The sequence below is a fragment of the Drosophila rhopaloa genome, unplaced genomic scaffold, assembly GCF_018152115.1.
Source record: "Drosophila rhopaloa isolate 14029-0021.01 unplaced genomic scaffold, ASM1815211v1 contig_178, whole genome shotgun sequence".
Classification (NCBI taxonomy): Eukaryota; Metazoa; Arthropoda; class Insecta; order Diptera; family Drosophilidae; genus Drosophila; species Drosophila rhopaloa.
The window spans coordinates 16,040-42,401 of NW_025335059.1; the positions used below are offsets into that span (position 1 = coordinate 16,040).

Below are 26,362 nucleotides of genomic sequence, written 5' to 3' on the forward strand. Positions count from 1 at the left end.
CAGTTGTTGTTGCACTTCTTGCCTGTCATTTCGCATTATTGCCTTATGTTTTGGCCAAACAGCTGTTAGTCATGATATAGCACATGGTTCTTATTTATTTTTTCTATTATATCTTTCTCTGTTTGTTGGCTAAATCCACCTACATTTTTCCAGTTCTCGCAAATGGAGAAGGTAGATTTATCTTTTGGGGTTTACCCGTTTTTAGCATTTGCATAAATTTTGTCTGTGCGACTGCCAAATAAACCAAGTTTGACAGCAAGAAAATCGATACACAGTTGTACTTATGTACCCAGATATGAGTGTATAAATATGTACATGGTAAATATATACGCGTATACTAATATCCTCCAGCTGACAAATATTTGGAACATTTTTTTTGAGTCATTTTCTTTTGGTTATTGAACTTTCAGAGGGGTATACTTTTAATGCAGGAAAGTTTATACTTGTGCTAAAGTTTCACGAGTTCGTTGACTTTATCTTTGGTATGCCAAATAAGAAAAGCCTTGAAAATTCTTTGAATAATGTATAATTATCCGCTTGAATGTTACTTAGAATTCAAAACTTGTTCAAAGTTTGTGTGAATAATAATATCAAATATGCGTCCCTTATATCCTGCATACTTAAACATATTCATTCTTGATTGCTCAACATTTCCATTGCGTAAGCAATTGTATGGTTCCAATTTGTGCAAACCAACTTAAATAAAATTCGCCGTTCCCAAATCCGAAAATTCTCAAACCGAAAATGGTCAAGGCTAAGCCCAAAGTCGTTGGCTACATTTAAATAAACTGGAAATGTTCGACACATTGTTGCAGCCGAAAGTGGAATGACATGCTCACTCTTGGCCAGGCCAAATTACTTTTGGCAAGTCCAAAAAAGGTTTGAAACCCCTGGTGAATTAATAATGGTTTACCTTACTTTAAACCTAAATTCATATTTTTCAATTTGCCTGTGAAAATTTTTGCCTAAAATCAAGGAAAAGTAGGAAAGAAAAATGCGGTACTGTTTGCTTAGTTTTCATAAAAAGTTTACACATAACTTGCTTTTTGGCCAAGGTTCTGGTTGCGGATGTGACCTAGTTTTTTGTAAGGCTGTTGAAAACTAATGATAATTACTCTGGGTAGAAACTAAGAAGCCATAACATAATGAAATTCAACATGAAAGGACCGAGCCGAGAGACTAGCATTAGCCGCAAAGAAGGAGGAATCCGTAGGACCATTGATACGCAGGACAATGGCAACGTTCTTCCTGCAATTTCCAATATGCAAGCGGACGGACACGCCCACAAATCCTAACAATCCGCCTCCCTTCCTGTGTTTTCTTTATTGTGCATTTTTTCCATTTTTTCTTCCGCTTTTTATGCAAACAATTTCTTGTTCCCAGAGCCTCAAACAAAGAGAATTCTTTGGAAGCGGGTGCGTTGCTCAAGGATCATTGACCACATAAAATCCGTTATGGCCGCAGAGAAAAGGAAACACTGAGCAATTCCTACCTTCTTGTCCCATGCATTTTATTTCCTTTTTTGGAAATGTTGGCAATCAGCCGAAGTAGCCAGCTTATACTTTGTTCTGGCCAAGTTCTTATATACGACTGCAAAGGGTCGGTGTGGCCAGAACTCCTACAATGTAAAGGGGGGCATTGCAGTCCAAAAATGGCCAGAACAATGTTTTCAATTTTCTCTCCTCGCACTGTGCGTAAAGTTGATGCTAAAAATGGAAAAAAAGAGAGGAGAGTTACAGAGGAAGGGGAAACTATATAAACAGATGGAAAGAAGTATATGCACTCAAAAATGGCAAACACATAAAAACAAGAGTAGACATTAAAAATATATTTAGCTAACAAGTTTTATAATAAGGAGGGCAACAAACTGATACGATCTTACATTTCTAAAATACTTTCGATTTGTCTTGTATTTATTTTCGCTATTTGGCATAACATAGTTAACATAATCCCGTTTAAAAATCATTCACTAATATTGAATAATTTTTGCCAATCAATAAGCCATATACTTTGCAATGTTTAATTACTTTTTATAGACTCAACCAATCTCATACTTTATTGACCATTCATTCGTAAACAAACCAGAATGTTGCCAAGACCCTAAAATGTTGCTGGAACTTTAAATTATCGCCCTAGAGGGCTGTCATTGAGATTGGCGCCAGCTGATATAAATCAAACTGCTGGTCATTGTTGTTTTGCATATAAACAGTCTATATGGTGAAACAGCTCAATTGAGATTTATTTCAGCAATCACTGTCAGTCGGTCAGCAACATCGTCATGATCATCAGCTGCTGCCTTATCTTCATCATGATGCCTTGTGGCCGTAAAGTTGCTAGAGATTGTATTTATTGAATTAACTTCCTATATACTCAACTGACGACAGCTGTAAATATTGTAAATCATAAAGATTCTTTATACAAAAAGGAGATAAGAATTGCACAGTTTGATGAGATAAATCAAATGAGACAAAGAGGTGTAACCGGGAAGAAAAGTGATCTAGACATCGACTTATCGACTTGGTTTCTTTATTGAAAACAAAGCTTATTATGATCCAATTCTTTGTTGAACTTTCTGTCAAGTATATTACAAACCAGTGTATTTACTTTATCATCTTGTTGTTTATTGGTTATATTTTGTGCAAAAATTGTAGACGTTTATTATCATTTTTAAAATTAAAATACATAGTATAGAAATGCTGACATCTTGAGTATTAAATAACAGTATGTGGAACAGCCTATAATATACTATAGAAAACTATTTCCTGCCTGTAAAAAGCAAGCCGCACAACTGTTGATTTAGTATCGTTTTCCAATTACGGTAAAGTTTTTATCGACTTGTTGACCTTTTCTTTACAGCTTTAATTGTCGCCCATTTCTCTGCACTTATATGAGTTTATGACAGGTGCAACAGTGGGTGATATCTGCGCAATTAACCAACAAGTTGCAATCCCCGTAGTCGTTCTTGTTCTCCTTTCCTTTAGACATGATAGTGCTGCTGTCTTTATCAGCCGGAGTGACCAATACCTGGCCCAGGTTATTGGCTTTTTTATGAGCCAAGCTGGCATTAAACAACACGGCCTGATAATAAAGTTGACAATATTAATGCTAAAGCAAACAATGAACAGGGGGACAGAGAAAACCCAAAGAAAAAGTGGGTGAGGAATGGATTTGAGAGTCGGGCAAACATTAAAATCCTTTGCCAAATAGTGAAGGTGAATAGGCAGGAATTTCGGTTTATCGTCACCTACCTGATCCTGATGAGAATCAACCACAGCGGGTGTGAAATTTCACGGATTAGCTAAAGGTGTCTACCTGAAATTGCTTTGTACTTTTTACAAGTACTTACACTTGGAAACAGTTATCTTTAGATTTTCTTTATCATTTTTGTTTCAAAGAGGAAATAACATAACCGTTGATTTAAGAATTTATATTCAACAAAAATATCTTTATTCGGTGTCTTCTAACTAATAAAAAAATTTTAATTTTTTCAATTAAATTTATATTGGGTAATAATACATATGGTCAAAAATAAATATTTATTTTATGCTAAAGATTTAGTTTCTTTAAATTCTCATTTATGAATAGAACCGAATTCTACATTTCAAGGTAATTTTGAAAACGTATTCCTTAGTGTGTTTCGATTACCTGTCCCTTGTGATGTGGGCCTTTCCATAGATTATCTTAAGCAGGAGCAGGTGACGTGCTGGGCAAGTCAAAAAAGGTGTTCAAACCATGGGTGGTCCCTCAACTTCACCGACACTTGCAAAATCTGAGGAATTGTGAAAAATGCCGCTTGGGTGTTTGTGTGTGCTAAATGCCACCCGCCAGCGCTCAGGGTGTTAATTGCCTAGGCTCTTGACCTTGGTCCAGCTGCAGCTCAAAGTCCAAGCATCGAGGAAATAGGGGGAGGATAGAATAATAGAGATCCTTGTCATTGAAGTGTTTCGGATAAAACTGCACAACACGCCTGCTGTGCTGTACTCGAAACCATTTCTTTGTTTTATTAGATTTTGCACAGATTCCGTTGCACATGGGCAATGTTGACCTGGCCAAAACCATTCTGCCCACCAGTGGAGCTATTGTTTGACCCTCAATAATGCAGAATAGCAGATGGCAGGTGCACCAAAGACTTATGATATTTATCTAAATCGGCAACGAGCAGAGAGATACCTCAATGAATTCGCACAATGCTGATTATTGCATTGAAGATCGTTTATTCATCTTTTGTTGTTGAATTTTCAGCTAGGGAGTTTTCCGCTTCGCAGGAGGTTTTAAGTAGATGAGGATGAAACTGATTTGCCCCATCAATTTGCAGAAGTAATTGGCTTGAAATTGATTGACAGGGCAGGCTCAATGAAAAGGGAGCTAAACAAATAGGTCTTTTAGGCTATAACCTACAATATAGTTGAATGAAAAATAAGAGTTTAGAATAACAGGAAGAAAATATACTACTTTTACTACCTTCAAACGCAAAATAAATGCACTCACGTAAACAATTTAATAAGTTTTGTTTTTTTGAATCTGTGTATTAACAAAAAGTTTTGCCTTAATATTAAACTCTTGATTCACGCCTTCGTAAAGACTTACACAATTTTATAAATACCATTTCAATTGCTTACCCAATCAAATTCAAATATATTGACATCAAGACAGTCCCTTAACCCACTGAATGTGCAGCGGCACAGTGGCGTACATAAAAATAAGGTCACGGCTGCTTAGCCGACATCTCCAACGATTCCTTCAGCCTGCAGCCTGTCAACAAGTACCGAGGTATTGATTTATATAAATGGCCGCTTTGAGAGTATAATTTATGCACAACGCCAGCCAAATCCTGTCGGCAATTAATTTCCGCCAAGTGAGGGGAAATTAAAACAGGAAAAAGAATAAAGAAACAAACTGAAGCGAAAGTGAAACAAAAATAAAGCAGACATGGAACTGGGGTCTCCATAGTATTTATAGAAAGTAGATTCAGAAATAAAGCGATCATCTCCCTAGGTTTCTTTTGGAGTCTTTAGATTTCCTATTTAGATCCATTTCTAGTTGTGTCCATTTTATGGCTTTCTAATGAAGGGATCCTAAGCCAGCATAATGAAGTTGGCATCTCCTCGAACTGACAGGTGCCCGGTTTTCAACTGGACCACACAGAATCGAAAAACCAAATCTGAATGTCATGGGGATGATTGGAAAGAAAAGGGGCTCCACCTTTGTTTAATTTGATCTGATGCGGGATCTACCTGTCTGGCGCCTTCGTTTTTGTTTTCCCAAATCCGACAGCGGAGACGTTGAGATCGAGAATCCTTCTACTTCATTTGCCTGAGTGCATATTCAGCCACAGGCCAAGCCCACTTCTCCGACGATTGTCAGTTGCCCAAGTGCTTTTCACGCCTCGAAATGAAAAGCCCGGCAATGAGATATGGAATAAAAAGTAAAACCAACTCGAACAAAGCGGCTTTTGTGGCCTGCCCCCATCTTATTTACCTCCTTTGTCCTTTTCTGAGTCTCGCACTCAAGTTACAATTTGATTTCTGATTCCGTTTGCTGCTCTCGCTCCCCAGTCGTGTGTCTGCAGTTGGTTGTTTTCATTTCGTTTCGTGCCCTGGCCAAAGTTTTATTTATATTCAAGTAGTTGGTCGGGGGCAGCAGTATGTGGAGGCGAGGGCAGCTTATAAATAATTCAGGCGGTGGCCTTATGCATGCCCCAGGCACAGGAACTAGCTGCAGGCAAAAACCAGGCAACCTGAAGTCCCAATTGAACTTTGACAAGATTCATGTGAACCAACAAAGGGGGTTACAAACCAATAAGCTATGATCCTAAATTGAAAACAAATCATTGTGATGTGTATAGCTGCATCTTTATTTATTGCAAAAAAAAGGTATCTAAAAACCAAAATACAAAAAATATATATGTCATAATTTTATAATCCTTAATTCGAATAGTATAAACCATATTTATTAAGATACATTTGCTTTTTGAATACATTTTTGATGTAATATAATATATTTTTCCAAATTGCATTCAGAGATTATAAATATAGATTTACATTTGCAATATAAAACGAAAGAAATAAACATGAAGAGGAAGCCGGTAGTCTCGGCGATGTCTCGCTGAAATTGGATAAACGTTTATTTCTGTTCATAAAGAGCTCCTCAGTAGGTGGTTAATGGCTTAATTATCTCGTTAAGATTGTTAAAAAAAGATATAAAGATATAAAATTAAGGCAAAAATACCCACCGATTTAAACTTAATTTCAATATCCTTTTTTGGAAATTGACGTTTTTTCTAGCACTTTTTAATCTGAATGAAATATTCCAATATACTTAAATGTTTTAAAATTTATTTTAAAACTTTTTAAACAATATTTTCAGCTATTTGTTTAACAAATTCGTATGACATTTAAATCGTTCTCCCTCTGATTTATCCATTAGAGATATAAAAGAAATGGTTTATAGTTCCCAAACCCATAAACATGTCAATAAAATCCATATGAATAATTTAAACTTCCTTTTTAAAAGTTTTCTTTAAATACATTGCTATTAATGCCATGGCATAATGTTTTCAATTCAGAACCCCTCTTTAAAGACCCAAACAATTTAATTAAATTGTGATGAGTGTGTGCGTGTCGTCTTGCTTACAATTGAGTTTGCTTTCGTTTGTCGGGGTTTGTTTTGAATTTCTCCAACATTTAATTTCGTTTGCGCACCAAAAAACAATTGAAGTTTTTTTGTATTATTCAATTATACTTGAGGCGAGGCAGTAACGCATTTTGTTAGGGGGAGAGGAAAAACTTGTGTATGCATTTCCAATTTGTATTCGGCTGCAGTTCGCAGCCCAAAATCGAAGCCGAGTCCCAAATCCGAATTCGAATCCGAATATCTCCAACCGACGTCATCGTCTCCTCGCCTTGTTTATCAATTAGGCACACATTCGATTCGGTTCGATTTTTGTATTAGTATGAATGCCTTTTCCTGCACCGAAGTGGAAATCCCCGCCCCTTTTTGGCCACGCCCTTGCCTGCACTAATCTGTTTATGGCAGCGAGATTCTATTAATATTTTACTTTTGGGGGCCCCCGTTAAAGTGTTGGAAGTTTTACGATGGCATCCTAAGAAACTTTGCCCAAATTGAGTTTGGCGTATCTTGTCTGGGGCCCGACAGTCATAATTTAAAATATTTAAATGCCCCGGGATATGATTGAAGAATGCAATGGCCCAACGACCACTTGAGAGGGTTTCACATTCTTCATCATTCAAATGGAAAGCAATATAAATGGTTTTCATTCCCCATTCTATTAAATTTTCAATGTGAAGTTCACTAAACTAAATGCCTTATGCATTGGATTCATTCAATTTTTTAATGGCAAGCCAGCAGTTATTAATAAATTTATTGTGGCCTCCGTTGATTGTTATATGGAAATGAAGGAGAGTGGGGCTGGCAGGACGGAGACACATTTATTTATTAACCCCCCATCTCTGCGAAGTTTACCCCTTGGGGGTTGACAAGTGACAAATGCAGAGAAGAAATAAAATTAAATGTGTGAGCCGAAATCAACCCCCCGCAGATAGATTCAAACAAACTAGTCCAAACAAACACAGTTTATAACACACAGCCATGAACATCCTTACCAACCAACCTCATTGCCATCAAATCCATCATCATCGGCATATGTGGAGTATCAAAGAACGCGACGACATCAGTTCGTCAAAAAATAAAATAACGCGGCATCGCGCTGAAATTTGTTCCTTGATTTAGCCTGCGGAATCCATCATCACTCGATGCATGCATGACCCGTGCGATGATGGACGGACGGTCTGATTTACCCTCGGTTAGGAACCCTTATGCCATATGTTTGCCTCGAGCTCAAGACTGCGACTTGACTTGCTTCCAGCGTGCGATAATTTCCCATTTGTTGAGAATTACACTGTTGAAAAAAAAAAACATTTAAAATTAAAAAAAACTGTATTTTTGGGAATCATGTTCTGCGTTACTGGATTCTGTTACTTGTTAGCAAAGCTCAAGAAAATTAGTAAGAAAAAATACATTTGTCATAATAAACTTATTATAAATAAATAAAATTCTTACTTTTGAAAATAATGTTTAAATTGGTAGAGTAAATTTAATTTACAATGAGTTTAATATGAAATCAAAAATTTAATTTGAAAGGTTCAGTATAAAGCACAATTGTATATAATTTTAAGGGTGTATCTTCACATCATTCTCAGTGTATTATGGGAAATTATTTCTCTGCCAAGAGCTATCTATGCGTGGGTGCTTCTGCTGTGTTCTAGTTTTAATGAGTTTCCACTCGACGGAGTGTTTCGGGACAATAGTCCTTGAGGCGCCTCCTGGCGCCAGTTGCTGAACAATCTGGTGTCATGCCGATGTGTTGTCCTGAATTCTCGAACTGCCAGCAGACATGCATTCTTGTGCATCCTTATCGCAGTTTTTTCAGCTGCTTATCAGCTGAGAAACTCGACACCCACTTGTAGATACTTTTACAGCTTGAAGAAAGTTACGTCGAAAAAAAGTAGTTAACCCATATGAGCCGGAAAAACTTATTGATGCGTAGAAGGGGGGCCCGGCAGTGCGACTCATTAGTCATTTGAGCCAATCAATCACTCAAGTTTACTTTGGGTTAATTGTTTTCCGTAAACAATAAGAAATGCCGGCAAACCCCCTTTTTCCATATGGTGATATATACGGCAGATGCTTAAGGAAGGGATACATTTGGGTCAGAGGGAATTTTCATTAGTCTGCCAGTCATTAGCTCTGTTTTACGATGTCTCACCCATTAAGTAGTTTCAGCCCCAATCCTTGTGGCGGGCACACCCTTTTAGAAATACAATTCTACACATTCCGCTTTTAATGGAATTTCGATTTGCATGGAAACATCTAAATAAACAATCCGAAAGTCATTTTAATTTATATGTGCAAAAATAAATTTGTTTACACATTTTTTGCTTTTAATGAACGAAATATTTATACTGATTCTTAAATAGATCAGTCAAATGACTGTTTTATATTCTAACACTCGTGAATCCATCAATCACCTATATAAAGAAAGGTGACCCTTAATGTCGAGAAGTTTTTGGCTTTTACCAATTTTTCCCCATTTGGCTCACTCCATAAAAGTCCCCTTAATGTGTACGTTATTTATAGTCTTTATTTGTTAGTGACCTAATAAATGGGTTAACGCTAACATATTTCTCTCATTTCATTTTCAAAAAATACTTTTTCACAACATACTTTTCTTGATGATACTTACAATTATTATAAATGTTAAAGAATATAAATTCATTAATTCAGCTTAACGTTAGTGCTGCCTTATTTTCTTGAGATTTTTTGCAAGCCAAGTGAAAAAGGAACATGTAAAAAATCATATTTTTATATATAACACACTATGAACAACTTGGCTCTTCATGATTTTGCGTTAAACGTCGGGTGTGTTAAAAATAAATACAACAGAATCTCGTTTTTCTCTGTTGGTACTTTCAGCACTTTGAGACGCGTTGCGTCGTGTAAAACAAAAAGCCCTGACGCGTGTGACATTTGGCGCTGCAGACTGACTGTTGAGCATGAAAAAGGGAGCTGAAAAATTGAAGAGTTGTTTTGGGGACGAAAGAACAGGGGTAACTTGGTCTTCTTGGTTTATTGTTTCCTTGTGTTGGCCCCAGGACTTGAGTGATTTCGCTTCTGGGGTCTGCGTGCGTGTGCACTTTTTCACTTGTACAAACATACAACATTGTGGTTAAGATTTTACCACCGTGAATTTATTTTTTATTCGATATAACAACTTTTCCAAATTTGAATATTTTTACCAAAATTGAAAATTTTAAAGAAAGTACTTTAAAGTACAAACCATTTGGCATTATTTTTGGAAATTAAGATCATCAGTAAGTTCATTCGACCGGATTAGTTTAATTTGTTTAGAGTCTTAGAAGTTATATTTTTTAAAAGAAAGTCTTGCTTAGTGCTATTCTCCCGACCGCGGCTGTATTTCGCCCTGCATCCAAGAGCTAAGCGCATCTGTATCTGTGAGATACATGCCAGGGTTGTCTGACATCTGCGCTGTCTGGCAGTTCGCATTAATAAGATGTGTTCTGTGCTTGTCCAAAACTCTGTCTCGTATCTATATAATATTATTTATGAACTTGCTAATTTTAGCTCTGCCCCTGGCCTGAAAAGGCCCAAAAGCACGATGGGTAATTCTCTGCATCTTATCAGAGTATCTCAACATGCCCGGCAACATGTTAAATGATTATCAGAGCAAGGCATTCGCTTCGCCTTAATTTCGGGCTCAAGTTGTCAGCGTTTGAGATGGCAGCGTTGACTTTAAGCCTATTAGATACAGCACACTTTGCCGCAGAAATGCTGTGTTCACCTTGAAGGGGGAAGGGGGGGTTTCTAGGTTGTAATTAACAGCATTTACATCACCACAATGAATGTTTCACTCTTCCTCTGTTGCAGCGCACACCGCCGATTATTTACCCGTCCTCGACGAGTTCTCAACTCACACTGTGATACGACCGCAGGTGCAACATGGACGCACCAAGCGCAGCCTGCTAACCACTCTGGATGCCACCGTAAGTAGCAAAGGACAGGGGTAAATCTTGGGGTAATCATGCTAAATGATGAACTACATGTGACATTATGACACTCCAGAACTTTAAATACCAAGTTTTCATACTCATTCACTTTAATGTTATAATATGGGCATATTAATTGAAAAGTTTTTAAGCTCAGGATGGCCTGTAATAATGTTTTGCTTAAGACATATAGAAAAGGAATTCTGAATACTTTAAATTATAAGGAATTTTATAACCCTTACACCATTATTGGTGAGCAATTATTTGACAGTTTTTTGCAGTTTTATTTATAAATATAAGTAATGAATAAATAATATAATTATATTAATATTTTATTTCTAAAAGTTTTGTAAATTGTAACTTCTCTAAACTCTGTAAAATCAACCGTACATTAGATACTTGTTAAACTTTTACGATTGCTTGTTGCAAAACATTTATGTTATGTTGTTAGCTGAGCACCAAACTTTTTGCCATTTAAAACTCATCAGATTTTTGAACAATTTACCATTCCCCCACGCGGCGGTAAGGTAATAAAAATTAACCCGAAAATAAGGTCTCCCAGTAACGAAATATGTTGCATGGAATTTATTTCATGCCTGGGGGAGAGAGTACGTGGAGTTTACTGGGTGTGCTGGCCAAATGCCAAACCCGTTTTAATTAGTTTCAACAAGCAGCCACCGCACACACGTGGATGGTTTAAGGGAAGAGGGTTGGAATTTCAGGTAAAAGCCGCGGCGGGCAGGACATTACACATTCACACCTCGTCACTTTGTCACGCCCACAATTTGCATGCGAAAATGAAATAAATGGGGATGACCGCGCCAGTCCGAAATGGCTTAATCTTGTTAACGTTATCTCCCTGCTCTCCTGCCTTCCAGGACGGCCTTCACACGCCGCACATTAGCCTGAGCTACACCCACGAGGGGAAGCGGGTCACCATCGACCTGCAGCGCAACGATGGACTGCTGCCGGACTCCCACTTCCTGCGATATCAGAACTCCTCCGCTGGAGGAGCCACTGCTGGCCATGTGGCTCGCAACTTTACCAAGACTGAGGTTGATTTATGCCACTATCAGGTATGTTCAAGAAATTTTAAGAACACATCCCACTGAAAGTTTTTAAAGAAATCCCTTTCCTTACACAAATAAATATATGGAAATTAAACTCTGATAAAATTCATTCTTTGTAATTTATTCTTTTAAGATAAAAACTTAATACAAGTATATTAAAACATCTTAACAAAACTGTTAAAGCTGGTTGTATTTTGGTATTGCCTTTTAACGCCATTTTTTTGACTTTAATTGAATCTTTCATGCCTTATTCGAATGTTTTCATTTTGAACTGAAAGCTACAATTCTAAAATGCATTTTATTTTATTTACCCATCATAGGGTCACATTCGTGGTCAACCGGATTCTGTGGTGGCCCTTTCCACCTGCGATGGTGCTCTGGATGGCATCGTTTTCGATGGGAGGCAAACGTACTTCATCCATCCACATGTTCATGGCAGGGGACGATTGCAGGATGACCACTATCTGTTCAGGTAAGTTAGACAATTTATCCCAGTAAATTAGGTTAGCAAAACTTGATAAGGAGAAAGAAAGAATAGCAAAAATATTAATTGCTTTAAGGGACTTTGCTTTGCGTGCTCAACAAATAACTATTCTAAATATATTTTAAAATTAAAAAAAATTAAATTTAAAAAGTGTTTAATAATAAAATCAAAATTTATGTAATAAAAACGTATTTATTAGTTTGAATATAGGCCACTCGATGACTTCGGGTAGTGATAACCACGCAATCGATGTTAAAGGTGTCTATTCCTCGATTTACGATACCGTTTGAAGTACGATTCCCCTTTTTAGACGGCGCTTATCTAATCGAGAGTTTTTGGCCTTTTTCGACCCGAGCAAAATATTGTTTACTGACTTGTCATAAATGTTAGGGCAGTTCAGAGACCGAAAGGAAGGGGTTTGTTGACCAAATGTTTACCTATTTGTGGTTCAAAAATATTTGCCTTTTCGGGAATATTTGCCCGAATGCCCTAACTAGAACGAAACCCGCAACCATAACCATAACCTACTCATTCATTATGTTTGTGCGCCACCGTCACTTCCGTTATTAATTTCTTTTGTTGGCCACGGAAATATCAAATTACCTTCGATTTGTTCTTCACAGGCAGGCAGACATACATCCAACGAACGCCACCTGTGGCTACGACAGTCACAGGGACGACCACAGTCACGACGGCAGTCACGAAAAGGCTGGAGAGGATAATGGACTGGGAAATGAGATTCCTTCACTGCCACTTCGCCTGGATGGCGGAGAATTCCAGAGAACCCTGCTCCGGAAGAGGCGTCAAGCGGACGACAGCAGTCAACTGATCCGGGGTCCGTACAATGGCAACAAATATTCCAGCTACGTAGAGCTGGTAATCGTGGTGGACAACAAGGTCTACAAGAACTTCCAGGAGAATGCCAAGAAAGTTCACCAGCACTGCAAGAATCTGGCCAACATCATCAATGCGGTGAGTTAATTAACTACTGTTTTAATTTCATTTCATTTTCCATCAAGAATCTTTAACTAATCGAATTTTACAATCCCATTTTAAGCTCTATGTCCCACTAAATATATTTGTGGCTCTGGTAGGCGTTGTGATCTGGAATGAGAACAACGAGATCGAGTTCTCAAGCGACGGTGACGTGACGCTGCGCAACTTCCTGAACTACCGGAGAACCAAACTGGTGCTGGATCACCCCAACGACAATGCCCAGCTGCTGACCAAGGAGAATTTCAGTGGCGGAGTGGTGGGCAAGGCGCTGAAGGGTCCCATCTGCACGTACGAGTTTTCCGGCGGAGTGAGCATGCAGCACAGCCACAACACGGCGATGGTGGCCACCACAATGGCCCACGAGATGGGCCACAACTTTGGCATGGAGCACGATTCACCGGAGTGCCACTGTCCGGACGAGAAGTGTGTGATGGCGGCCTCGAGTACCTCGTTTATTCCGATCAACTGGAGCAGCTGCAGCATCGATCAGCTTACGATCGCCTTCTCGCGTGGAATGAACTACTGCCTGAGGAATAAGCCGGAAAGATTGTTTGATTCGCCCACCTGTGGCAATGGTTTCGTGGAGCCGGGGGAACAGTGCGATTGCGGTTTGCCGGAGCATTGTCAGAACGCCTGTTGCGATGCCCAAACTTGCATGCTGCACGTGAACGCCTCCTGTGCCACCGGAGAATGCTGTGATCTGACCACCTGCCGTCCCAAATTAGCGGGCAGTGCCTGTCGGGGAGCGGAGAATGAGTGCGATTTACCGGAGTACTGCACTGGGGAATCGGAGTACTGTCCGGCGGATGTCTACCGGCGGGACACGGAGCCCTGTGATGGCGGCCGGGCCTACTGCTTCCACGGCACCTGTCGCTCGCACTCCAATCAGTGCCGAATATTGTGGGGACCCACGGGTGATAACTCGGAGCACTGTTATGATAAGAACAAAGAGGGAAACCGGTTGGGAAATTGCGGCTTCAACCGCCCGAACAAGACCTATTTGAAATGTGAATTGGAGCATATCAACTGTGGAATGTTGCATTGCATCCATTTGAACGAACGCCTCGAATTCGGAATGGAATCGGCGGCCGAGTTGTCCCATTCCTACATCAGTCACCAGCACAAGATTGTGGCATGCCGCACGGCCTTGGTGGATCTGGGCCTGCAGACAACCGATCCCGGCCTGACGCCCAATGGAGCCAAGTGCGGCGAGGATAAGATGTGCGTGGATCAGCGATGTCTGCCAGTGGCCACGGTTCGCCTTAACGGCATGGGTACTCCGTGTCCCGAAGATTGCAATGGCAATGGTATCTGCAACAGTCGAGGACACTGTCACTGCGAAGTGGGCTTCGGAGGCGAGTCTTGCTCCACGGCAGGATCAGGTGGATCGCCGGACAGTGGACCAGCCACAGACCCGAATGGTAAGCTCGAAATACATACATACACCTCAGTTGATGTATGTTTTCATATTTTGAGCAGCTTAATTAATGTTTTATTTACCTTTTCAGGTTCCGCCGGTCTCAAGCGTTTCCTGTACATCCTGTTCTTCGTGGTGCTGCCCATGGTGTTGGTCTTCTGGATCCTATACAAGACGCGATTGCTAATCCGCAGAAAGCTGTCCGACAATATGTATGTATCGACCTCCTCCTTCAGCATCGGCTCGAAAGAGAGCAGCAGCCCCGACAGCAGCATCACCACCCAACTAGCATCCACACAGACCCCTGCACGCACTGCACCACCACCTCCTCCACCACTCCACACTAATCACCAGCCAGCTGAGGTTGCAACTAACACGGCTTCGGCCACCATTACTAACATACACGCCATCCTGCCGCGCCACAAGTCCAATCCAGATGCAGTGCATCAGGTTCATATACAGCCGCCATTCGTGCCCAAGAGCCAGAGTAGCTTCGAAATGCGGCGCAAGGTATTCACTGCGAAACCGAGTGTCCTGCCGCACTGCCCCCCATCCTCCTCCAACAACAACAACAACACTGAGTCACTTAATAACAATAACAAAAGCAACACGAACAACAGCACACTGAGACGCAAGCTGGATATCACGGCTCCAAGGCTTCATGCCACCACAAATCCACTGGCACTCACCGAGGGCGCCCAGTTCATACAGAGCGACCCCGCGAGGTGCGCCAAAAACTAGACCACAAATTAACCACAGTGAAATACGCTTGCACTGCCACCAAATACTGCATGACTTTGCGCTTGGCCGTGGCGTTTCAGTACCCTTGCAGAATTTTTAAGCAAATCACATAATTTCAAAAATAAATCAAAATTTTTTAGATAGTACAATTTTTTCACGTTTAGACTTATCTTGCACATTTTATCAATTAAAAAAGCAGTTATTAAAAGTTTTTTTGTCGTGCTTAATTCAGTAAATATATTTTACGTTTAATGGTTTTGTTATAAATAATTTGGAAATTTTCAAAAGAAAACTGATCAAAATGAATTAACCTGAATATAAATTTGCATTATACTAAGATTCAACAAATACTTATGCATACATTACGAAAAATGCATTTTGTATTAAAAATATAGGAACCCGGTTAAAATAATTTTTTCATTTCCTATATATGGTTAAAATTATTTTTCTTGAGTGCCTTAGATCAAATAAATGAAATCAGAAGTGCAATACTAATAATAAATGAAAAGCTCACGACAGGGTGAGAATTGGAATTAATAGAAAGCACAGGATATAACAAATTTTTTAGGGTATATAGTTATTCGGCAAATAAAACCTGCAGGGGTATTATGCAAATTCGGGGAACCGAAGACAAATTTTTCGTTCATTTTAACACGCCCCTCGTTTGCACGTTTAAGCTGATATTAAATTAAAGACTACTAACATAGCTATAATTATATGTTTGTTTTTAGTTTATGTTGACTTGATTTTTTGTGTGCTTTTGAATAAATGTTTTGCTCTAACTTTTGGTGTTGGTTTTATTGTCTTGCTAATTACCTTTCTTTAAGCTATATGTTTTACTATCCTATCAATGGTGTTTGGTTTATGCACGTTTTTTCAATTTGGTATGTTACACAAAAACACTTATAAAGCTTTTAACTTTCAAAGACTCTTCCTCATATTAATCACTATAATTCGATGTCCTTGCAGCTTGAAATCCTCTGGAGGAAGCAAACCCATCACCCCGCGATCCAATCAAAATGGCAGTGGTCCACCAACGGGAAATGGATTACTTAAATCCACACCTAGTAGTACTGATGATATGGATTCGGCGCTCCTTAAATCCCCAAGCGACTCCACTCCCACCGCTGGATTATTTGGGAAATTCGACGGTTTTACTCTGCGTCCGCTGAACGATGCCTCTTCGCCGGCGAGCAATTACAGTGGACCAAATGTGGCCTTTGTGCAGCCCACTGTCCAGCAGGATGTACCACAGCGGATGGCACCTCCTCCGCCAACTGCGAAGCCTGGAACGTCCCCCGTTCGTGCTCCCGCCTCTCCGAAACCAGAAGTCACTTCGGTGAGGCCAGCACCTGCCTTGCCTCCGCCCAATCCGGGTTCCACAGCGCGGCCTATTATCTCACCACCAAAGTTGGATTCCAGTACATTAACCATGGTGCCGCTCAAGGGCAGCACGGAGGATCTCTCACCCACTCGATCTGCTCCAGCTCCTCCAGTTCCACTGCACGCCGATCCCAAGCTAAATGTTAAACGAGATGGTACCATTCGCCGCTTAGCTTCGTTCCTCAAAAAGGAGGATAAAGCTCCGCTAAAGGAAAAGACCTACATCGAACGGGAGCGGCTGCGAACCCTGGAAATCTCCGCTCCCATGCCCGTGCCCGCTGCTCCTCAAACAGAGTCCTCCAATTCGGATTCGGAGACCACGCCGCGCGAAGAAGAGACCCAGAATCTAGTAAAACGCGCCCAATCAATGCGTTCCCCTACGAAAAAGACACCACTACAGAGCTTTGGATCTATGCGTTCACCTCCGGGACTGCCACGCCCGAAAAGTGGTCAGGTGAACAGCAATAACACTTCGAGACCGAAGTCGCCACCACCAAGGCCCCCACCAGTGGTGGTCAAGAAGACCAACTCCATTGGCTCATCGGGCTATCAGAGACCAGTGGCCACTGCCCAGAGATCAGTGGAGAACACCTACGACGACTGCGAGGTTGTGGAGAACGAAGTTCGGGCCTCCAACGACGACATATACTCCGTGATTGATGAGATTCCACCAGCAGCACAGACCCTCAAGCGGAGCGATTTGGTGGCCAGCAGGGCGAGCAATGGCAGCGATATGGGATTGCTAAATGAAATTGTTAATGAACTTGAGAAGATCAACGGAGATTCAATATATTCAGGAAAACCAGTAGCTGCAGCAGCAACTCCTCCTCCTGCAGATCCCCCGAAAAGTCCTCTGCGCCCTGCTCCACCCAAGCCAGCGAGCAGTGTGCTGGAGGAAAAGGCAGCTAGTGCATCTGCAAGCACATATCATCGACCGCCCATTGCTAATGCGCCCGTGGCTCGGGTTAAGCCCACGGTGGCGGACAAATCGCAGCCCCAGCCCAGCATGTCCAGCTTTAAGCCGCCGTCGGGAGTCGGTGGTCAGGTCCAGCCAGCGCCAGTTGTCCAGCTGGCCAAGCGGAGCAGCAGCGGCAGCAACAGCGGAGTAACCAACTCCACCCGTCCCAAATCCTTCATGAAGAGCACAACGAAAACACTGCCCAATGGGACGGCGGGAGCGGCGGTCACGGCGCCCTCGGCCACCATCCAGAAGCCCAAGCCGCTCTCGGCCAAGCCATCGTTTAGCGGCGGAGGGGCGGTCGGAGTCCTGGGGAAGCGGGCAATCGGCGGGGCAGCCCCCACGCCGCCCACAGTGAAGGCGGCGGCGTTGGCGGCGCCAAAGTCCAACATTGCATCGCTGACACAGCGATTCGAGCAGAGCAAGTAGATTAAGATAAACTACTATAAGGACCGTGACCAAGGGCATAGCGAGAAATATTTATCGGAAAGAAAATAAGAAAAGGGTTTACTTTCTTTTTTTAAAACTGTTAATCACCCATACCAATTTTTTTACTAATTTAATTCTAATTTATAATAACCATTGATATTTGTAATTGACTTAAAAAAAGATTAGAACAAATAATTCGATACAATTGATAAAATGATGATGTACCACAATTTGATTTAAGATATAATTTAAGATTTTAATTTTAAAAAACCAATTGTTTTCCATTGCTTACAAACCCAAAAACGATATGTGCTGGAAAATTAGGAAAAATGTGATTCTTGGCTATGCTCTTGGTGTGGCTAAATCCCCACCCTCCGTGGAATTGACTTAAGCTTTAGTTAAGATACGATCAAATTTTATTTGGCACTGACTATGACTACGACTGCGTCGCCTTTGATATTCATTCCTTTACCGATGTCCCACTTGTTAGACGTAAGGCGTTGCTTAACCCATGTGCTAAGTATGTATCTCAATGGTTAATGTTTAAGCGCTGCATGTGAAGTTTTATTTTAGCCCCTAACGGTAGCTACGTACGTGTATCTGTATCTATACTATACTCTACGGTAATCCCATGTATTTATTTATATATGTTTATACGCAATATGCTTTTGTAAATAAAAACCAAAGAAGTTAAATTGTCACAACAAATGCGCCGCCTCGAAGTAATCAATTAAAAGATGTTGTAAAGCTGGAAATATTGAAAAGTAATTAGAAAAGCGTTTCAGTAGAGAAGTTAATTTAAATTGTCTCAATGTTGCAAAGAATTATGTTACACCACCTAGGTAAGAACGATATCAAAATGTGTATAGAACCGAAGTTATGTTAAAATATATGTTTAACTGAATTAAAGATAATTGTGTTTGCGGGAGGGAAACACTTCATTCGTATTTGACCAGGATCGAGTCCAAAAACTAAAGCTTCCCTTCTTTGTGTAAGTTAAAATGGAATGATGTTTCGAAAATTTGTGGACAGATCCAGCCACCACTTGGCTAATTGCATAAATAACATTAACATTCTTATTATTATTATTATTTTGTATTTATGATCGAATCCGATTTAAAGCCAACTTTTGAATCTGGAAATCTTTATCGATTTTAAAATCATTAAAATAAACCTCATTTTCATCATGGTTATTTAAAAAAATGGCTTTACAGAAAAAGTCTCAAAAGACATCCGATTTTAAAGTGGCATACTTCTAAATGATTGTGGTCTAATTCTCTAAAAATCTCTGTTCAAATCTTGGTTTGTATTTTTGCGTCGATTTTTCGTCATTTTTATGTAGCAACCCCTTTCAAAATTTTCAGAAAATGGATTTGCAGAAAAGTGTTAAAAACTGCACTTCACTTTTGTGTTCAAATCATGGTGATAAATTTGGTTTCGAATTATAATTTTAATTTGCTGAGTAGCCATTTTGTTTTGCCGAAGCTTTCTTGATTTTAATTGAAGAAAACCAAGATTATTAAGAATTGGCTAACCAAATATGTTTATACGGAGTATTTTTAGACAGAAATATTTTATTTTTAGACAGAAATATTTGCTTAAAAGTATTATAAAGTAAGTAATTATAAGCCCCAGCCCTTTTATATATTCTTTGAATGGAAGGTAAATTTAAGTATTTTTGAGATTATAAGGCCGTTTTGTTGTGATGTTTAGGCATATTTAACAGAGTTTTTTAGATGTGTACAGAACCGAATATGAGTACTGGAAACACGAAAATGAACAAATCCGATTGACTTTCCTTAGGAATGTGATATATTTGATATATTATTATTAACGTTTGACAAATTTATTTAAGATCGCGGTAACAAACAAATTATAATTGGACCTTGCGCTTGCGCTTTTCCTTCGTGGGTCCTTGAGGAGTGGGGGTGGAGGTGGCCTGAGCCTCAGAAAAACCGGCCATGGTAGTTTCCGGTGCTGAGGGAGCTTCTTTGGCAGCCACTAGTTTTTTAACCGCCTTGACTTTAGGCCTGGACGTTTTCGGCTGTGCCAGAGTTCCAATGGATTTGCGGGGTTTTTTCGACTTTCCCACTTCGGATGATTCAGCTGCTTTCTTTACGCTGGACTTTGCTGCCTTTTTTCCATTTGTTGCGGGCTCGGGAGTTTGCAGCAAAGCCTTTACGCCGGCGGCCGCTTTTTTCTTTGGAGGAGCTGTTTTGGCTTCGCCCTCGGCTTTCTTCTTCTTTCCGACCTGTAGGTTGTACATTTAAAATAGTTATAAATTTCTATATTATTTATTTATGAAAATATCAAACCATTTTGATATTAACTATAAGCATATCTATTACCCAATAGAAACTTACTTGGTTCGTTTTCCGCTCGGCCTTTTCCTTGTTAGCCTTTTTTTCCTTCGACTTGGCCAACTTCTTTTCGGCCTTTTCCTTCACAACTTTTTCCGCCATTGCCTTTTTCGCCTTCTCCTTCTGCTTTTTAGCCTTCATTTTTTCCTCAGCCTTGGAGGAGTTTTTGTACTTTTCTGTGAGTTTGAAGGATCGCTTTACCATTACCACATCGCCCGAGGTCACGGCCAATTTAAGGGCCCGATACATAATGCGTGCGGCTTTCTTAGCATCCTTCCACTCGTGACCATTGTTCTTCAAATATGTCATGATAGCCCGAACCGATGATCCCGAACGACTGGATAGCTTTCCGATGGCCATGAGTGCTAGGGATGTGGGCGACTCCTTGACTTTTGGAGCATTCGATTTTGGCTTCTTATCTTTGCCGGAATCGGGAGGCGCCATTTTTGACCCATCATCGGGCGGTGGAGTAGGATAGGGATGTCGTACAGCTTCCAGATTATCGGATTCGGGCTCTTCTCCTTCCCGCTGTTCCTCCTCCTCCTCCTCCTCCATTTCCTCCTCGCCTTCATCCTCATCGCCCTCATCTTCCTCGCCATCATCCTCCTCCTCCATTTCCTGCTCTTCTTCGCCTAAATTGGAATCTTCCTGAGGATTATCAGATTGCATCTCCTCTTCGCCCTCGTCGTCTGAGCTGTCATCAACCCTTTTCAGTTTCATGGCAATTATTTTATATAACAATTAACAAAAAAAAATACAACTTAAAAATTTTTAGGACAGGGACGCCTCAACTTGATGTTACAATGATAGAAGTCGAAGTCCAAAGAATAAAAACGGTACAGAAAGTACAGATTTAAAAAGAAAGCTTTTAAACGAACGAGAATAACGACCACCATGGGAACGATCTTAGCCCATGCCAATATGTTAAGCTTAAATTCAATATTTATTTTAACATTAAAGGGTTAGCAATTATTTCAATGAAAATGATTAAATATTTTTCGATTGCATTTTTAAAATATAAAACAAAAATTAAGCCGATTTTAACCATCATTTTTTTGTAATTACTTGTCCGTGTTTTTATTTGCTATAGTGCCGAATTTTTTAAAAATATCTTGTGCATACAAATTGTTGATTGCGGTTGCTTCACAAATTTATTTAAAATACTTTTTTTAATGTGCGATAGCAATTGGACAATAAGCACAAATACTAAAATATATCAAATTAAAATATCGGTATTTTGATATCACGATAAGAATATTTATGTTTCGTAAAATATCGATATATTGATATTTTGATTTATTTTTCACATCCCTAGTGTCCACGTCTGTCAAAAGTTGCATGCTAACCGAAAGGCGAAAGTTTAAGTCAGAGGATCAAAGATAATTACCACCCACGAGTCCGCTGAGAAAACAGGATGTCAAAGGACGCCAATTCCAAGGAGGCGCTGATCAAGGCGGCCTACGCCGATGTGCACAAGTTCGGCAATAACCGCGAGTTCGACAAGGCAGTCAAGGCGGTCAATCGCAGTAAGTTTTGGGACATTCCGAAGTTATGGCACTCATTTCACAGTCCTCATGTTTTCCCATAGTCCTGGGCGTGGCCCCCGACGATCCCACGGCCTTGCACTGCAAGGTGGTGTGCCTGGTGCAGCTGTCCAAGTTCGAGGAGGCCTACAAGTTCATCGAGAAGAATCGCCTGTCCTCGTTAGCCTTCGAGAAGGCCTACTGCGAGTACCGTCTAAATAAACAGCAGCAGGCGTTGAAGACGATCGATGATGCGGGCCTGCAGCCCCTGCCTCAGAACCTCAAGGAGTTGCGCACCCAGGTCCTTTATCGCTTGGAGCGCTACGATGACTGTCTGGACTCCTACCGCGACATCATCAAGAACACCAGCGACGAGTACGAGGACGAGCGGCGAACCAATCTGAGCGCAGTGGCCGCCAACCTGGCCGTTGACCAGGCCAAGGAGGTGCCCCAGGTGCCGGAGGACACCTACGAGCAGTACTTCAATAGCGCCTGCATCCAGGCCAACCGTCAGAAGTACGCCGAGGCCGAGAGGAAGCTGCGCACCAGCGAGAAACTGTGCCGCGAATTTCTCGAGGAAGAGGGCGCCTCCGAGGAAGAGATCATCGAGGAGGTGGACGTCATCCGCGTCCAGTTGGCCTACGTTCTACAGCTGCAGGGCAAGACCAAGGAGGCGGGCATCATCTACGCGGACTGCCTTCGCCACAAGCCGAAGGACGCCGCCCTAGTGGCCGTGGCCAGTAACAACTCGGTGGTGATCAACAAAGACCAGAATGTTTTTGACTCCAAGAAGAAGATTCGCGCCGCCCTGGCCGATGCATGTGAGCCAAAGCTAACTTCACGCCAGAAGCAGGTTATTGCTCTCAACAACTGTCTGCTGGCCCTATACACCAACGCCGGCGACCAAGTGCAGCAGATCAGCCAGAAGTTGGCGCAGAGCTACCCTCAGGTGGAGTTCGAAGCGCTGCTCATCCGCTGCAGCCAGCTGGCCAAGGACCGCAAACACAAGGAGGCCATCGATCAGCTGCAGAAGTTTGCTGCCGCCAACAAATCCCATCAGTTTGTTAGCAAGTTCGCCGTCATCCAATTGCAACTGCTGCAGGTAAAATTTGTACATCTATAAAGTAATCCCAAGATGGAATCTTATCCCCCTGTCCTTTTTCCTTTAGGGCAGCCGCAAAGATGCCATCGAGACATTGCTTTCATTGGGTGAGGCCAAGTACAAGCCTGGAGTCGTTTCCGCTCTGGTTTCCCTTTACCTGGGCACGGACAATAAGGCAGCGGCCTCGGCGCTGCTAAAGTCCGCTGTGGACTGGTACAAGAAGAACAATGTGAGCAGTGGTGATTTGTCGGATATGTGGCGTCAGGCGGCTGAGTTCCATCTGCGCGGTGGGGCCTCAGAAACGGCCGCCAGCTCGCTAGAAGAGCTGCTTAAGTTGAACCCCAACGACACGAAGGTGCTGGCCCAGCTGGTCATCGCCTACGCGCAGTTCCAGCCCAAGCGGGCACTTGAGCTCAGCAAAAAACTGCCTAAGCTGGAGACGCTTACCACGGCTTCCGAAATCGACGCCCTGGAGGCGGCCAACTGGGTGATGTCCGCCAAAGCGGCCAAGAAGTCTGCCAATGCCAAGATCGAACCCTCACCGAGCACCCCCATAGAGAAGAAAAAGAACCAGAATCGGAAACGAAAGGGCAAGCTGCCGAAGAACTACAACGCCGAAGTGGGTCCTGATCCGGAGCGGTGGTTGCCCAAGTACGAGCGCACTGGATTCCGGAAGAAGCGAGGTGGTGCGCGAGGCAAGGATGTCATCAAGGGATCTCAGGGCATGACATCGGGAGCAGCCGATCAATAGTAAGCATACTTTTGCGTAAATTGATAAACGGTTTTTCTAATATAAATTTGCCTTTGCAGCGATATGTCCAACCGCGTCAATCTGAGCAAGAACTCCCCCGCCACGCCCGTTTACCAAGAGACGACCCCAGGACCAAGGCAGCAGCACCGCAAAGGTGGCCACAAAAAGAAGAAGGGCGGCCGCTTCTAGATTAACACAGACCTAAACAAATGTCAATACTTTCGAACGCCAATTATACAACCCGCTTTGAATGTTATCTTGTTGTCTCCTTTTTCCACGTATTGGGCGGGATTGATTTTACGTTATATATTTTTATATTATGCTTTAAAATTAAACTTTTTTAAATTTAATTAACAAAGCATTTATGTAACTTATAAAAAAAAAACGCAAATTATGAAGTAAGATTTAGGCCAGCAATGTTTTGTTCATTCTAATATTTTGCATTCTTATTAATTTGTAGAACAAATGAAATATTCGAATCTAAAACTTATAATGAACGTTCTATGGTCTTTGATATCCACAAAAATCAACACATCGTAATGCTTATTCATCATTATCATCATCGCCAGCCTTACTCCGCTTGCCATCCGTGGGCGCTGGGGGACCATCCTCCTTTCGCGTGTCGTACGAATGATAATGCAACGTTCCTATCCAGTCCAGCATGTTGCGCTGCTCGGCCTCCGTCTTGTAGATCTGGCTAAAGATCTCCCGCTCGATGAACTCCTGCACTTGCGCATCCTGCGCCTGCCACGTTAGCGGGTTGTGTATGCCATCCTTGCCATATCGGACGTTGTAGCGCTCGTAGTGCACCGTGTCCAGTACTAGGCCCAGTCCAGGGGCCATGGGCAGGTCCAAGCGCTCCTCCGTCAGTGCTCGCTCCAAACTTGTCGTCGTCGTGTTGCCCCTAACAATAGCAATGGCTAGACCCACCATCTTGCGGATCTGATGCAGCATGAAGCTCTGACCCTTCACTTTAAGGGTTACGAACTCAATGCCTTGGGGACTCTGGAATGGCTCGCTGCTTGTAAAGGACATGATGAACCGCTTGGACGAGGGATCCAGAAAACTTCTGCAAGGGCAGGCAATCAAAGGTAATTAAAACCAGTAAAGGACAAAATTCTGATTAGTTTACTTTTTGCTAGTGAAGTTGTGAAAGTTCTTCGTGCCCTCGTAGAGTTTCAGGGTCTCTTTGACTTTCTCTAGCAGTTCTGGTGAAATGCGAAAGGTGTCGTGCAAATCCTCGACCTTTTCTTCGTGGGGAGCAAAGGCCATTGTGGGTAGTGTGTAGGTGTAGGTCCGGGCATTGCACTGATCCTTGGCATTGAAGCCCTTGGTCACGCGCTCCACACCAAACAGGCGAATCTGCTCGGGCAAATCAGCGTTGAAGGCCTCCAGATCCAGCTCCTCAGCTAAATATATAATTTTTGATGAATATTTTTAAACATGATAAGCTGGTTAGGGTATCATGGGTTCAGACCCTCACAATAAGCATGGTTTTAAGCTATGTTATATGCAAATTGAGAATAATTAAAGATACTCGTTTCGTAATTAGTTTAAATATGTTGTAAATCTAGCAATTGGACGTTCCAAACTGGAAAACTATTTTCAAAACTAAACCATAAAGCTGCCATCAATAAACAAAAACACTGAACCCATGAAACTCCTAGGAATGGACCTCCCAACTCACGCAGCTTAACGGAGCACACCTGGCGGGCGGCTGAGACGCCTTTGTCTGTTCGGGCAGCCCGCTGGAAGCTTGCGATCTGCACCTGCTCGAAACTGTCCTCCGTGATCCACTTGTGCTTGAGCATGGCTTTGAACAGCTCCTCCTCGATGGTCTGCATGCCGGGATTGCGTTGCATCCCGTAGTAGTTGGCCCCAGAGTAGCTGAGCAGGATTGCACTCTTCTTCCGCTTGATCCGCTCGGCGGGATCGAAGGGCTCCCGCTTCACTCCGCTGGCCGCATCCTGCTCGTCCTGCTCCTTCCAGTCCACCCACTTTTTGCGCTTCAGTGTCCGCTTGATGCGATTGGCATCCTTTACGGCCTCGTTTTCTGAGCTTTTGGCCTCCTTCCTGGCTTCATTCTCCAGCTCCAGTTTATCCAGAGCCTCTGACATGGCCGCAGCAAAGGATTTGTGCCGATTCCAGGGAGTACTTATGGTTTTCAGGCGTACTGTTGGGAATGAAATATGTAATTAGCTTTGGTTTGGAGGCTATAGCGATAATAATTAACCTGCCTTGGTGTAGCTGTTTAATAATCGGCTTAAAAACATTAAATAAACAAATCACAAAATCGATGCAGTGGAATTCCCACACGTGTGTTGACTGTTCTTCTTCTTCTACTTCTGTTAGAGCTCAGCTGTTTAAGGGAAAAACATTAATTTCCTTTTAAATGTTTTTTTTTGTAAACAAGTACTGACTATTAATTAATTTAAAATGCCGATTAACTAATTTATTAACCTTCTTTAATTAAAGTTATAACTATTAAATGTTGTGACGCAGTGCAACCGCATGTTATGGGCCAAAAATTAACAGTTTTTTATAACCTAACGTAACAGTAATGGA

At 41.7% G+C, this 26,362-nt stretch overlaps 4 protein-coding genes across 6 annotated transcripts in view; 2 read left to right on the top strand and 2 right to left on the bottom strand.

The window, feature by feature from the left end:
* LOC108043374 (disintegrin and metalloproteinase domain-containing protein 12) overlaps positions 1-18,769 on the top strand; it is a 34,802-nt gene extending 16,033 nt beyond the window's left edge. Inside the window, exons 2-8 of the mRNA XM_017122059.2 lie at positions 10,465-10,580; positions 11,462-11,659; positions 11,974-12,125; positions 12,761-13,109; positions 13,195-14,554; positions 14,642-14,762; positions 16,261-18,769. Coding sequence (XP_016977548.1) covers positions 10,465-10,580; positions 11,462-11,659; positions 11,974-12,125; positions 12,761-13,109; positions 13,195-14,554; positions 14,642-14,762; positions 16,261-18,061 — 4,097 coding nt within the window. The 3' untranslated portion in view covers positions 18,062-18,769. The remainder of the gene's footprint in view (positions 1-10,464; positions 10,581-11,461; positions 11,660-11,973; positions 12,126-12,760; positions 13,110-13,194; positions 14,555-14,641; positions 14,763-16,260) is intronic.
* Positions 18,770-19,855: 1,086 nt separating this feature from the next.
* On the bottom strand, positions 19,856-21,253 carry LOC108043385 (histone H1.0-A). The gene is made up of 2 exons (XM_017122080.2): positions 20,425-21,253; positions 19,856-20,312 (listed from the first exon to the last, which is right to left on the bottom strand). The coding sequence occupies exons 1-2, from the start codon at positions 21,139-21,141 to the stop codon at positions 19,935-19,937; spliced, it is 1,095 nt and encodes a 364-aa protein (XP_016977569.2). The 5' UTR covers positions 21,142-21,253; the 3' UTR covers positions 19,856-19,934.
* Positions 21,254-21,738: 485 nt separating this feature from the next.
* Positions 21,739-24,053, top strand: LOC108043380 (signal recognition particle subunit SRP72). Its single transcript, XM_017122071.2, has 4 exons — positions 21,739-21,947; positions 22,010-23,046; positions 23,114-23,796; positions 23,857-24,053. Exons 1-4 carry the CDS (start codon positions 21,836-21,838, stop codon positions 23,984-23,986), a joined length of 1,962 nt encoding a protein of 653 aa, XP_016977560.1. The 5' UTR covers positions 21,739-21,835; the 3' UTR covers positions 23,987-24,053.
* Positions 24,054-24,196: 143 nt separating this feature from the next.
* Positions 24,197-26,347, bottom strand: LOC108043381 (tRNA pseudouridine synthase A). Of its 3 annotated transcripts, none has more exons than XM_017122072.2 (5): positions 26,258-26,347; positions 26,031-26,156; positions 25,485-25,970; positions 24,930-25,206; positions 24,197-24,866 (listed from the first exon to the last, which is right to left on the bottom strand). In XM_017122072.2, exons 2-5 carry the CDS (start codon positions 26,068-26,070, stop codon positions 24,341-24,343), a joined length of 1,329 nt encoding a protein of 442 aa, XP_016977561.1. In that variant the 5' UTR covers positions 26,071-26,156; positions 26,258-26,347; the 3' UTR covers positions 24,197-24,340. The 3 variants fall into 3 exon arrangements, with proteins under 3 accessions (XP_016977561.1, XP_016977562.1, XP_016977563.1); XM_017122073.2 differs by having other exon boundaries at positions 26,218-26,343; XM_017122074.2 differs by lacking the exon at positions 26,258-26,347 and having other exon boundaries at positions 26,035-26,159.
* Positions 26,348-26,362: the final 15 nt, after the last annotated feature.

Excerpts from the sequence above, each read along its gene's own strand:
- LOC108043385 (XM_017122080.2), bottom strand. The coding sequence starts at position 21,141 with ATGAAACTGAAAAGGGTTGATGACAGCTCAGACGACGAGGGCGAAGAG. Across the intron at positions 20,313-20,424 it reads CCGAGCGGAAAACGAACCAA|GTCGGAAAGAAGAAGAAAGC; the intron begins GTAAGTTTCTAT and ends TACAACCTACAG.
- LOC108043380 (XM_017122071.2), top strand. The coding sequence starts at position 21,836 with ATGTCAAAGGACGCCAATTCCAAGGAGGCGCTGATCAAGGCGGCCTAC. Across the intron at positions 21,948-22,009 it reads AGTCAAGGCGGTCAATCGCA|TCCTGGGCGTGGCCCCCGAC; the intron begins GTAAGTTTTGGG and ends GTTTTCCCATAG. Across the intron at positions 23,797-23,856 it reads TCGGGAGCAGCCGATCAATA|CGATATGTCCAACCGCGTCA; the intron begins GTAAGCATACTT and ends TTGCCTTTGCAG.
- LOC108043381 (XM_017122072.2), bottom strand. The coding sequence starts at position 26,070 with ATGTTTTTAAGCCGATTATTAAACAGCTACACCAAGGCAG. Across the intron at positions 25,207-25,484 it reads GGTGTGCTCCGTTAAGCTGC|CTGAGGAGCTGGATCTGGAG; the intron begins GTGAGTTGGGAG and ends TTATATATTTAG. Across the intron at positions 24,867-24,929 it reads CACAACTTCACTAGCAAAAA|AAGTTTTCTGGATCCCTCGT; the intron begins GTAAACTAATCA and ends CTGCCCTTGCAG.